General features: G+C 52.1%; 2 protein-coding genes across 2 annotated transcripts; both read right to left on the reverse strand.

Annotated features, from left to right (window-relative positions):
* Window positions 1-3,180: 3,180 nt before the first annotated feature.
* On the reverse strand, window positions 3,181-4,217 carry LOC135578624 (feather keratin-like). The gene is made up of 2 exons (XM_065053520.1): window positions 4,130-4,217; window positions 3,181-3,503 (listed from the first exon to the last, which is right to left on the reverse strand). Exons 1-2 carry the CDS (start codon window positions 4,215-4,217, stop codon window positions 3,181-3,183), a joined length of 411 nt encoding a protein of 136 aa, XP_064909592.1.
* A 2,429-nt stretch (window positions 4,218-6,646) lies between these two features.
* On the reverse strand, window positions 6,647-6,949 carry LOC135578625 (feather beta keratin-like). The gene has a single exon (XM_065053521.1). It carries the CDS (start codon window positions 6,947-6,949, stop codon window positions 6,647-6,649), a length of 303 nt encoding a protein of 100 aa, XP_064909593.1.
* Between the last annotated feature and the right edge of the window lie 6,369 nt (window positions 6,950-13,318).

The raw sequence follows: 13,318 nt of genomic DNA on the forward strand, positions 1-13,318 counted from the left end.
ACTGGAATGGACTGCCCAGGGTAGTGGAGGAATCATCATCCCTGGAGGTTTTTAAAAGGTGTGTAGATGTTGTGCTTGGGGACCTGGTTTAGTGGTGACCTTGCTGTTGCTTGGTTAACAGTTGTGTTTGATGATCTTAAAGGTCTTTTGTACCTGAAACAGTTCTTTGATTCTATTCAATGGCACCAGCCAGCTCCAACCAGACTGGTTGCTGGTGAAACCTGAGCCAATCAGCAAGGGTGGTAACACAAATGTGTGAACATCTTTAAGAAGGATAAATATGACTGCAAAATTGTAAGTAGCAGAGAGGGGGGGATATATATGATAGAAACATCTCTATAGTCAGCAAAGTCAGTGAAGAAGGAGGTGCAGGATGTGCTCCTGGTGCTGGAGCAGAGATTCCCCTGCAGCCCGTTGTGAACCCCACGCTGGAGCAGATTGTCCCACTGCAGCCTCTGGAGATCTCCCTGTCCTTACAAAGACTCAGGAGCCTTTCCTCAGATTTTCTCCCCTCATGCAGTTGAGGAGGGGGAGTGATAGAGCAGCTTGGTGGGCACCTGCCATCCAGCCAAGGTCAAGGCAGCCCAGAGCCCCATCTTGCCAGCAGAGCAGGGTCACAGGCTTGTTCCTGCTCCTGGTCCTCAGTGCCCCAGGCTGTGCCTCAGGGACCCCACACTGAGGAGGACGATGACCTCACGAAGGGGCTTTCTGTGTGACCTTCGAGCACAGGGACGATTGCTTGGGGTCCCCTGCAGTGGTGCTCCATGGACCCTGCAGCAGAAAGGCTGGTGCCCATAGACACTCGGCATGGGTCTTTGTGGGGCCGGCAGAGAAGAGGGTATGCTGGCCTGGGGATCTTCCTCACCAAGGGATCATTTGTGAACCCCACAGCAAGGTGAGACTGTAGTCCGGGGACTTCTGCATAGGTGAAACGGGAACCATGCAGCCAGGTGGACAGTGCAACAAGGACCCACACTTGGGTCAGCTGAGGACCGCACAGCAAGGGGGGGGTGGCCCAGCATGTGTTGCCCCGGGGTCCTGGCAGCAAGGGGACGCAGGATACAGGACTCTGTGTTTTTGTCCCGAACCTGATCGTGAGTGAAGATGGGGTCATGGGCACTGCCAGGTGGTTGGGCTGGGGACCACAGCAAGGGGGGGCCTTGACAGGGACTCTACAAGGGTGCCCTGACACCTGCAGCACAGGCAAGAAGTACATGGTCTCTTGATGTATTTACTGATTAGAGCTTTTTGGGTGTGTTATTTAATTAGGACAATTTCCCTGCATCTTACCCTTCCAAATACCCCCAACTACTCTTGTCCGAGGCATTTGGTTTGGTTTTTGGCAGCATTTCTACTCATTCATTCCCTCGTTCACCCTCCTGCAGTTGTTTTGGGGCTGTCTGGTGAGGATTATCTTATTTATTGTAGCAGAGGTGTTGATTTTGGGGTCCTGAAAGGTGCATTCTGGAACCTTCCAGGTGCTTCTTTAGCAGCTGTAACCAGCCCCTGATTGGCAGGTTGTTACCTGCTGCCTGAAGGTCAGTCTGTCACCTGCCCCCTGACTGGCTGGTCAGTGAGTGCTGAGGCAGTGCCTGGCTGTGGGGAGGGGAGGCTGCGACTGGGGGCTGAGGCTGGTGAGGTCTGGGAGAGCTGGTGAGGCCGGTGAGAGGCCCAGGGGAGCGGGACCGGCAGGCAGGGGAGGCAAAAGTGAGTATGGTATTAAAGGTATTGTCCAAATGACTCTGCCATACTGACAGGCTTGAGGTATCGATCACCTCTCTAGGAAGCCTGTTCCACTGTTTGATCACTGTCCCTGTAAATGAATGTTTCCTAATGTCAAGTTTAAACCTGCAGTGCTGCAGCTTTGATCCATTCCCATGTGTCCTGTCACTGAATCTGATGGAGAAGAGCTCAGCACCTCCCTCTCCACGTCCCCTCCTCAGGAAGCTGAAGAGAGCAATGAGGTCACCCCTCAGCCTCCTTCTGCCCAAACTACACAAACCACCTGTCTTCAGTTGCTCCTTTAGGACAAGCTTTCCAGCCTTTTCATCACCTTTGTTGCCCTCCTGTGGGTGCTTCAAGTACCTTGACATTTGTCTTTAATTGTGTAACCCTGAACATCTCACAGTTCTCCCCTATTGCAGACGGATCAAAAGCTTTACTAATATCCAGAATGTCATGGAGCTGAGGAAAAGTTGAGAGGCCAAGTCCTGTTCCTGGGGAGGACTCAGCACTGCTAATAGAAAAGTCTGGGGGCTATCTGGATAGAAAGCATCCTGGAACAGAAGGGCCTTGTGGCCTTGGTGGAGAACAAATGCACCTGGAGGTTGAAGGAGGTGACCGTTCCTCTGTGCTCAGCACTGGTGACGTCCCCTGTGGGGTCCTGTGTGCAGGTCTGAGCTCCCCAGAGGAAGAAGGGCATGGAGTGGAGGAGAAGTGCAAGTTCACGAAGATGCTAAAGGGTGTGGAACATCTTCTGCCTGAGCAGAGGCTGAGAGAGCTGGGATGTTTTAGCCAGGAGGCAAAGAGCACATGGGGGATGTTATCAATGTGGAAATTTCAGAGGGGACGGAATGAAGTCTGTTTGCTGGGAGGGCTGGAGAGTCATGCTGGGGAAGAGAGTTATTGATGTGTGTGCTGACATGGGAGAGATCTTGTCCAAGATGTGCACAGGGAAGCGTCTCATGTGGAAGGCTCTGTTTGAGCCAGGGATGGGTTTGTGTCACGTCCTGGAAGACATTGGGCACCGGTGTTCTTGGTGGCATATTTCCTGGAAGAGGTCTTGTTTCCCTTTTGCACCCACCCTGATGGGCTACTGAGTCCTGTTTTTTCTTACGTGAAGTTGGACGAGCTGTGGGAGAAAAAGACAAAAGGCTGCATCTCAAGCTGAGATGAAGGAGAACTTTATTGAGGGAGAAAAGTGAAAATGCATGAGTGCCAAGTGAAGCAGCGCAAGACTGAGGTGCAAAGAAAGATGTGGGACTAGGGGAGAAGGCGATTCGCCACGTTGTCAGGCAGCCCACGCTGGCCCCTTCCCTACTTCCATGCTTGGTGCTGTGAGAGGAGGAGCCAAGGACAGCAGGTCCATGTGCCAGGAAGAGCATAGAGGTGCGTGTCCTCAATCCGTGCTGTGGCTTCCAGGGTGTTTGTGGCTGGCATCAGGGGTGGTGGCAAGAGCCCTTAGCAGATGTATCCACCCCTTCTACCATTGAAGCAGCCCCGGCCTCCGAAGCCATAGCCAAAGCTGCCGGAGTTGACAGCAACTCCCTGGGCGCCGAGTTCGTTGCCCACGGCAGCCGATGCGGAGGATCCGACGGCGGTGCTCTGGGGGTGGGAGGTGAGGATGGGTCCTGGCAGGGTGACCAGCACGGCGGGAGGCTGGATGACGACGCGGGAGTCCTGGCACTGCAGGGAACAGGGCTCGTTGCAGCTGTTGGCCAGCGGGGTGGGTCCCCAGGAGCGGCAGGCGTTGTAGCAGGCCATGTGTGTGGTGTGGAGGGGCCCTGGAAGGGACGAGAGGCTGTTGAGCAAGCGCAGGGGTGTGGGGGTGCGAGGAGCATTGCTGCAGGAGGGCGAGGGAGTGGGGAGGCTGGTGTGGGGCTGTGGGGAGCGTGGCGGTGGGGAGGCGTGAGGGCTGCTGAGGCTGGGGGCAGAGCGTGCTGGAAGAGAGGGGCGAGGTGGGGCAGGAGAAGGAGGGGAAGGGGGTTGAGGCTCACCTTGTTGAGCGCGGAGGGAGGAGAAGGCGTCAGGAGAAGTGTGTGAGGGAGAGAGGCGCTGGGCCGGCTTTTATGCTGGTCCCCGAGGGGCGGGACAGCCTTTGCGCATGGCGACAATTTGCAGCCAGCAGCTGTTTGATGCCACAGCCTGGCCAGGAGTGAGCAGGGTGTGTTTTTCTTCATGCAACATTCCAGTTTCTTGTTCTTGTTTGGAGGACGTGTCCACTTGGCCCTGGCAGCACCTTTGAAGTCCGTGAATTAGAGGCCATAAGCTTGACGTTGATTGCACATGTCAGAGTGACAGAGGACGCGGCGAGAACGTAGGAGGGGTGGGGTGTCGTCAGTGAGCTCATCCCATGGCATCCATGTAGTTTGCGGGTGCTTTGTGATGAGGGACCCCTTTCGTCACAGACCTTGCAGGCCGGTCTGGGCTTCGGAGCTGATCCAGGATTGAAATATTGCCTCTGGATGGTGTTTCATCCCAGCCTTCTTTGCTTCCATCTCACTAAGCCTTTCCTTCCACGCTTGTTGTGCTCTTTGCGTGTCTTGGTGTGTGCTTTCCTCATGAGCTGGGTGTGCAGGGTTCATGTGTCAAGGTTTTAGCAGGGAAGGAGCTACACAGTTGGAAGCTGGGACGAGGTTCCAGAAGTTTCCTCATGTTTAATAGACAGTGTCTGTGTGTAGCAGATGAGCTGGCAGGGAAGAAGACCAGCCTGGCTGAAGGGAGAGGTTTGTTTGGAACTCAGGATACAAACACGAGAAAGGTAGGAATTCTGGAAGAAGGTGCAGGGTACTCAGGCGCTTTGCAAGGATGTTGAGAGGTTATGCAGGCAGCACATTAGAATTCCCAAAGCCCATCTAGATGTTGATCTGCCACTTTATAAAACACATTAAAAATGTTTCTGTACATACATGATCAGCAACAGAGCGCTAAGGAGAATTTCCCTCATTTATTTGCCGCAGGAAGAAAACACAGAGACAAAAGATGTGGAAAATGCTTAGTGCCCTCATTGCCTCAGTCTTTAATTGCAAAACCTGTTGTTCTCTGAAGGGATTGATGACAAAGACTTGTGATGCAGGTGAGCCAAAAGACTCTTTATTTAGGCAAGGCGCTTACACATATAGCTAGTCGCTGTTGTACACGCGTTTAACTTTCTGTGTTGATTTGCTTACGCTGGATGTAAGGGTTAGGGAATTGCTGTGATTTTATCTACCAAGACTTTTAGTAAAGCCTTTGATACTGCTTCTCCCAGAGAATGTGGATGCTCCTGGCTTGGACAGCCTTAGTCTTGGATGGCTGAAAAATTAGCTGGATGACTAGACCCAAAGGTTTATGGGAACTGGAGTATAATCCAGTTGGTGGGGACTCACAAGGGGTATTCCCCACGGCTCATTCCATGGGACAGTTGTGTTTAATATCTTTCTTCTTGATCTGGTTGAGGGAATTGAGTGCACCCTCAGTACATGTGCAGATGACATCAAGTTAGGCAGGAGCGTTGACCCACTTGGGACTATGAAGGCTCTACAGATGGCCCTGGACAGCCTGGATCAATGGGCTGAGACCAGTTGCATGAGGTTCAGCAAGGCTAAGTGTCAGGTCCTGCACTTGATTCACCACAACCCCATGAAGGCTCCAAGCTTGTGGAAGAGCGGCTGGAAAGCTGCCCGGTGGTCAAGGACCTGGGGGTGTGGGTCGACAGTGGCTGAACATGAGCCAGTGTGTGTGGCCGTGACGGCCACCGGCGTCCTGGCTTGTGTCAGCACTGGTATGTCCAGCAGGAGCAGGACAGTGACCATCCCCTGTCCTTGGCACTGGTGAGGCCACACCTTGAATCGTGGGTGCAGTTTTGGGCCCTTGACAAAAAGAAAGATGTCCAGGTCCCTAAGCAATTTCATAGAAGGGGAATGGAACTTGTGAAAAGTTGGGAGCACAGGTGTGATGGAGGACCCACTTTGCGACCTGGGGGCGTGTAGCCTCGAGAAAAGTGAGGGGAGACCTTCTGGCTCTCTGCAACTACCTGAAAGGAGGTTGTAGTAAGGAAGGGATTCAGTCTCTTTTCCCAAGTACCAAGTGACAGGACAAGAGGAAATGGCCTTAAGTTGTGCCAGGGAGCGTTTAGATTGGATATTAGGAAAATTTTCTTCCCAGAAAAGGGTTGTCCACAGTGGAGGAGATGACCGCCTGGAGCCCGTAGAGGACATGACGCTGGAGCAGGTGGGTGCACGCACAGGAGGTGTGACCCTGTAGGAAGCCTGTGTTGGACCACAGAATTGGCAGGACCTCTGAAACCATGAGGAAAGTCTAAATACTAAATTATTCTGTGATTTTGCTCCTGGTAGAGCCGGAGAGTCATGGTGGGGAAGAAGGATGGTCAAGTGTGTGTTGTCATAGGGAGGTTTTACCAGAGGCATGTTGAGGAGAGTGTTCTTGTGTCAAAGTCTTTCTTTGATTCTGTGACGGGCTTGTATCATGTTCTAGAAGACCCCCAGATTCTGGTCTGTGTTTTTGCTGGTATAGGTGGTGACATATTTCCTGGGACAGGTCTTGTTACCCTTTTCCCCCCTATCCAGTTTGCTTCTTGAGCCCTGGCTTTGTTCTGGGTGGGGTTGGAAGAGCCTTGAGAGAAGAAAGTAAAGCGAGATGTCTCAGGCTGGGATGCAGGAGAACTTTATTGACGAAAAAGAATAGTGAAAAGGCAGGAGCACCAAGAACACAGTGACAAATATAAGCTGCACGTAGGGCGACCATCAGCTGAGGTTGCTTCTGTGACACAGATCTTGCCAGAGCACCAAGATCTTCGTGGCTCCTTTAGAAGAGGAGCCATGGACAGCAGGTCCACATGCCAAGAAGGGTCCAGAGGTGAATCCACGATTCATGCCGTATCTTCAAAGCGGTGGCTGGCATATGTCAGGGTTGGTGGCGAGAGCCCTTAGCAGATGTATCCACCCCTTCTGCCGGCGAAGCCGCCCAGGCCCCCGAAGCCGTAACCAAAGCTGCCAGAGTTGATGGCAACTCCCTGAGCGCCGAGTTCGTTGCCCACGGCAGCCGATGCGGAGGATCCGACGGCGGTGCTCTGGGGGTGGGAGGTGAGGATGGGTCCTGGCAGGGTGACCACCACGGCGGGAGGCTGGATGACGACGCGGGAGTCCTGGCACTGCAGGGAACAGGGCTCGTTGCAGCTGTTGGCCAGCGGGGTGGGTCCGCAGGGGCGGCAGACGTCGTAGCAGGCCATGTGTGTGGTATGGAGGGGCCCTGGAAGGGACGAGAGGCTGTTGAGCAAGCGCAGGGGCGTGGGGGTGCGAGGAGCGGTGTTGCAGGAGGGCGAGGGAGTGGGGAGGCTGGTGTGGGGCTGTGGGGAGCGTGGCGGTGGGGAGGCGTGAGGGCTGCTGAGGCTGGGGGCAGAGCGTGCTGGAAGAGAGGGGCCAGGCGGGGCAGGAGAAGGAGGGGAAGGGGGTTGAGGCTCACCTTGTTGAGCGCGGAGGGAGGAGAAGGCGTCAGGAGAAGTGTGTGAGGGAGAGAGGCGCTGGGCCGGCTTTTATGCTGGTCCCCGAGGGGCGGGACAGCCTTTGCGCATGGCGACAGTTTGCAGCCAGCAGCTGTTTGATGCCACAGGCTGGCCAGGAGGGAGCAGGGTGTGTTTTCCTTCATGCAACATTCCAGTTTCTTGTTTTTGTCTTGAGGACGAGTCCGCTTGGCCCTGGTGGCATCTTTGAAGTGCGAGCATTAGAGGGCAATGACTTGGTGTTGATGGCGCGTGTCCAGGCGGGCTGAGGACGCGGCCAAAGCGTAGGAGAGGTTGGGTGTCGTCAGTGAGGTCATCCCAAGGCACTCTGTGGTTTGCGGTTGCGTTACAAAGATGGGGCACCATTTCCTCTCGTTTCTGGCAGGCTGGTGTGAGTTTGGATCTGTGCTGGGTGTTAGTGCCTGTGCCTTCTATGGTGTTTGCTTGGCTTCTGCATTGCTGTACTCTTGCTAAGCTCGTGTTTAGGCCTGACTTTTCCTCTTGAGTGTTCTCTATGGGTGTTTTAGTGCTTTTTTGCATGTAAGCTTTTAGCTGCATATACTTAGTTTACACGGAAAGATTTGGGTAGTGAGGGAGCTACACTGGTTGCTTCTCTGAGAAGTTTCCAGAAGCTTCCATCTTGTTCAGTGTCGAGGGTTAAGATTGCGGGGTGACAATAAAACCCTGGCAGATGTATTGTTAACCCCCTCTTCCCCCCCCACTTCCCCCTTTTTGCCCCTCCCTCTCCCCCCTTTCCACTAAGGAGAGGCAATTGGGAGGAAAAGGACAGAGAGAAGAGAGCTGGAAAAAATTAAAGATGTTTTACTAATGCTACTAATAAGAATAGAGAAAATAATACAAAATATGCAAAACCAATCTTGAAAGTCTCAGCAACTGCAGAGCCGGCACCTGAAGTCCTGGATTAGACTCTGTAGCCAATCGGAGCTGGATTCAGTCTCTCACTAGGCCTCAGTTTGCAGGGACGACTAGCAAGGTCCTCTCCTAATGTCGGCCATAAGGAAGAAAAAGGGATGAGATCCTCGTGATCTCGCACTTTTATATGAAGTATTAACGTGAATGGAATGTTATACACAGTTGGTCAGTTTCTTGGTCACTTGTTTCTCGTCGCCCCTCTCGCGAGATGTCCATCCGTGCTTATCAATAAGTTTGCATTCCATTGCTAGGTTTACCAAAACATGTGTCTGGTTCTCCAGGAAAATGCAGTTAATTTGAAGGCTTTAGCTGACAGGCAAATTCACTAAAAGAGAAACTTGTTTTTAGCAAACCAGGACATTCAGTAGTGCCAGTGCCACCTGGTTTGCGTAGGGACTTTTTGCTGGCCATTTCAGAGCTAATCAGCCATGGTGGTGTTACCCCTATGAGAATTTATTTAAGAAGAGGAAGAAAGACTGACTGTATAACTTGAAGAAAGAAATGGGAACATATGAATGTAGAGACTCCAAGGTCAGAGAAGAAAGAGAGGCAGGAGGTGCCCCAGGCACCAGAGCAGAGATTCCCCTGCCTGCTGTGATAAATATCTTTGCACATCACAGGTTGATCCCCTTCAGGCTGTGGAGGACCTGATGCTGGAAAAGTTAGATGTGTCTTTTTTGCCCATGACAGTAATTGCTGAGTGACCTCCTTGTCCTTGAGTCAGGAGCCCTATCTCATATTTTCTTTTTGCATCCAATTGAGGAGAGGGAGTGATAGAGAAGCTTGGTGGGCACCTGCCATCCAGCCAAAGTCAACCCAGCCCAGAGCCGCATCTTGCCAGCAGAGCAGGGTCACAGGCTTGTTCCTGCTCCTGGTCCTCAGGGCCCCAGGGAGCCTACATTGAGGGGGACAATGACCTCACAAAGGAGCTTTCTGTGAGACCTCAGAGCACAGGGACGGTTGCTTGGTGCCCCTTGGACTGGTGCTCCATGGACCCTGCAGCAGGGAGGCTGGTGGTCCAGAGACTCCCTGCATGCGTCACTGTGGGTCTCTGCAGTGAAGAGTGGATGGTGTCCTGGGGATCTCCCTCGCCAAGGGATCAGTTGAAGACCCCACAGCAAGGTGAGACCATGCTCTTGTATGGTGTGCTTAGAAGGTGCATTGTACAGAAGGGGCCCCAAGTATTCACAGCCCTGAAAGGCTGGTCTGGTCTTTGGAGCTGTGCCAGGCATGACAGCTGCTGCCTCTATCACGTTCACTGACTGCCCGCCTTGCTGCCATCTTACTAAGCCCGTCTTTAGCCCTGGCCTTTCCCCTGGACTGTGCCTTGTGGGTGTCTTGTTACCTTCTTGTTTGTGAACTTGTAGCTGGGTGTTATTGGGTTTTCATGGCAAGGTTTTGGTACGATAAGAGCTTCAGGTTTGTCTTCTGTGAGAAGGTATCAGAAGATTCCGCCATCTGTGATGGGACAGTCCCCATTTGCCGAAAAATGAACCATTGGGGAAGAAGACTGGCCTGGCCTTAGCAGGGAGGTTTGGCTGGAATTCATAAAAAAAAAGAGAGTTTGTGCCGTTTGCAACCAAACACCAGTGACTCAGCCGGAACACAAGAATGTTGAGAGGTTATGCAGGGGGAAAATTAGAAGTGACAAACCCCAACTAGAATTTCATCTGGCTACTGCTGTACAAAGTAATAAAAAACATTTCTATACATACATTAGCAAGAAAAGGAGAGCTAAGGGGAATCTCCAAGGTTTACTGGCGGCAGTTGTCTGCACAGTTAAAGTGGATGAGGAAAAAGCCTAAATGCCTTCTTTACCTCAGTCTTTCATCATAAGACTAGTTGTTCTCTGGGTGCCCAGGTACCTGAGCTGCAAGACAGGGATGGGGAGTGGCAGAAAGCCCCCAGAATCCAATGGGAAACGGCTGGTGACCTGCTACACCAGTTAGACATATACAAGATAATGGGGCCAGATGGGTTCTAGCCAGGAGCTGTGAACGAGCTCTGGACGTGCTCCCTAAACCACTTTCCATCTTTTCTCAGCACTCCTGGCTCACCAGGGAAGTCCCAGTTGACTGGAGGTTGGCGAATGTGATGCTTATCTACAAGAAAGACTGGAACAAGGATCTAGGAAACTACAGCTCTGTCAGTTTGACCTTGGTGCCATGGAAGGTCATGGAGCAGATCATGCTGAGTGCCATCACCTTCCATGTACAGGACAAGCACGCAGGTGATCAGGTCCTGTCAGTATGTGTTTATGAAAGGCAGGTCCTGCCTGACTAACCTGATCTCCTTCTGTGACAAGAGGACCCGCTTAGTGGATGATGGAATGGCTGTGGATTTTGTCTACCAAGAATTTAGTAAGGCCTTTGACACTATTTCCTCCAAAGAAAGTGGCTGCTCATGGCTTGCACGATCATCCTCTCCTCAGGCTAAACCACTGGCTGGATGGCTGAGCCTGAAGAGTTGTGGAGAGTGGACTTAAAGCCAGTCGGCAGCTGGTCACAAGGGGTGTTCACCAGGGCTACCTACTTGGGGCATTTCTGTTGAAATGTTGAAATCTCAGTGATCTGGATGAGGGGATCTATCAGGTGTGCCCTTTTTTGCATACTCCACTAAGTGAGGTGGGAGTGTTGATCTGCTGGAGGGTAGGAAGGCTCTACAGAGGCCCCTGGACAGGCTGGATGAATGGGTCGAGACCAATTGCATGAGATTCAACAAGGCCAAGTTCCGGGCCCTGCACTTGGGTCACCACAACCCCGTGAAAGCTACAGGCTTGTGAAAGAGTGGCTGGAAAGCTGCCTGGCTGTGGTTTGTGGATGCGTTGGGAAGAGGGGGCCCCTTTTCCTCGCTGCCCTGGCAGCCTGGTCGTGGCTTTGCAGTGTTCTCAGGCATGAGGGCTCCTGGTTGTACCATAGTCACTCCCTCCTGCCTGTCAGCTTGCTATGCCTGTCTTTAGGCCTGACCTTTCATGTTGGGTGTGCTCTGTGGGTGTGTTGGTGAGCCTCTGTCTTGGAACATTGTAGCTTACTGTGGTGGGTTTCCATGGCAAGGTTTCAGCTCCCAAGGGACTACGTGCTTGGCTTCTGTGAGGTTCCAGAAGCTTCCTGCGTGTTAGATAGAGAGTCTCCATGTGCCAAAAGATGAGCCAGCGGGGAGTATGATGGGCTGGGCTGTACAGAGAACGTTAGCTGAGAATCAGGAAATAAAAGATACTTTATGAGCTTTGAAAGAAGGGGCAGGCCGCTCAGGAGGACCAAAAGGATGTTGTGAGGATATTTATCGAGAAAACTGTAAATGCCGAAGCCCAGCTAGAATTTAGTCGCTTTAGTGATGTAAAATACAATGAATACAGTTGGTTCACAGAAATTAGAATCAAAACGCAGGCTAAACAAAATCTCCTTTCTTTAGTGGAAGTAGAGGGAAACAGTATGACAAAGGATGAGTAAAATGTCTTAGTGCCTTTTTTGCCTCAGACTTTAATTGTAAAAGGAGTAGTTTTCCAGTTACGCAGCTCCGTGGGGTGGAAGACAGGGAGGGGGAGGCGAACGAAGCCCCAGGAATCTAAGGGAAATGGTTAGTGACCTGCCTCACCAGTTAGACCCACACAAGTCTATGGGGCCTGATGGGATCCACCCAAGTGTACAGAGGGAGCTGATAGATGTGCTCACCAAGCCACTTTCTGTCATTTATCAGCAGTTCTGACTCACCAGGGAGGTCCCCATTGACGGGACATTGGCAAATGTGAAACTTATATAGAAGAAGGGCTGGAAGAAGGATCCAAGGAACTACAGTCCTGTCAGTCTGACCTCAGTGCCAGGGAAGGTTATGGAAAAGATAAGCTGAGTGCCATCACACTGCATGCAGAGTACAAGCAGGAGATCAGGCCCAGTCAGCATGTGTTTATGGAAGACAAGTTGTGCCTGACTAACCTGATCTCCTGCCACGGCAAGATGACCTGCTTAGTGCATGAGGGAATGGCTGTACAAGTTGTCTACCTGGACTTTAGACCGTTTCTCCTGGAGAAAGAGTCTTTTCATGGCTTATACAGGTGTACTCTTCACTGGCTAAAACACTGGCTGGATGGGTGAACCCAAAGAGTTGTGATGACTGGAGTTAAATGCAGTTGGGGCCGCTTACAAGAGGGGTTCCCCAGGGCTCAGTACTGGGGCCAGTTCTGTTTAATATCTTTGTCCATGATCTGGACAAGGGGATGGAGTGCACTCTCAGTACGTTTGCAGATGACATCAAGTTGGGCGGGAAGGTTGATCTGCTGGGCAGTAAGAATATTCTAGAGAAGGATCTGGGCAGGCTGGATCGATGATAAGATGGTAATTGTCTGAGGTTCAACAAGGCCAAGTGTTGGGTTCTGCACTTGTGTCACCACCACCCCAAGGAACACTAGAGGCTTGGTTGAAGACAGTTTGTAAAGCTGCCTGTTGGAAAAGGACCTGGGCTACTGGTGACCAGCTGGCAGAACATGAGCCAGCGTGTGGCCGGGAAGGCCAACAGCATTCTGGCCTGTTTCATCACCAGTGTGGCCAGCAGGAGCAGGGCAGTGAGCATCCCCCTGTATTTGGTGCTGGTGAGGCTGCACCTAGAATCTGGCGTTCACTTTTGAGCCCGTCATGACAAGAAAGACCTTTGAGGAGCTGGAGGGGGTTCAGAGGAGGGCAACGAATCTGGTGAAGAATCTGGAGCACAAGTGGGGTGGGGAGAAGCTGAGGGATCTGGGGGTGTTTTGCCAGGAGAACAGGAGGCTGAAGAGAGATCTTCTTTCTCTGTGCAACTGCCTGAAAGGAGGGTGTAGAGAGGAGGATGTTGTACTCTTCTCTCACGTAGCAAAAACTAAGAGGTGAAGAAGCTGTGCTGTTTCCTTGGAGGAGAAGGCAATGATTTTTCAGTGAGAGGGTGGTCAAACAGTGGAACTAGTTGCATAGTCAGATAGTGAAGCCTCCATCTTTGGGCATACTCAGCACCTCATTGGACGTTGCATGGACATCCCCATCGAGCGGGTTGGTATGAAGGAGATGATCTCCAGAGGTTCCTTGTGCACTCGATGATTCTGTTTGCTGTGATGGGCAGCGAGTGGTGCTGAGGAAGTGATTTGGACATGACACTTTCCAAGCCTTTTCCTTGGGTAAGTGAAGGGCTTGTATGACAGCC

Source organism: Columba livia, chromosome 2, assembly GCF_036013475.1.
Source record: "Columba livia isolate bColLiv1 breed racing homer chromosome 2, bColLiv1.pat.W.v2, whole genome shotgun sequence".
Classification (NCBI taxonomy): domain Eukaryota; kingdom Metazoa; phylum Chordata; class Aves; order Columbiformes; family Columbidae; genus Columba; species Columba livia.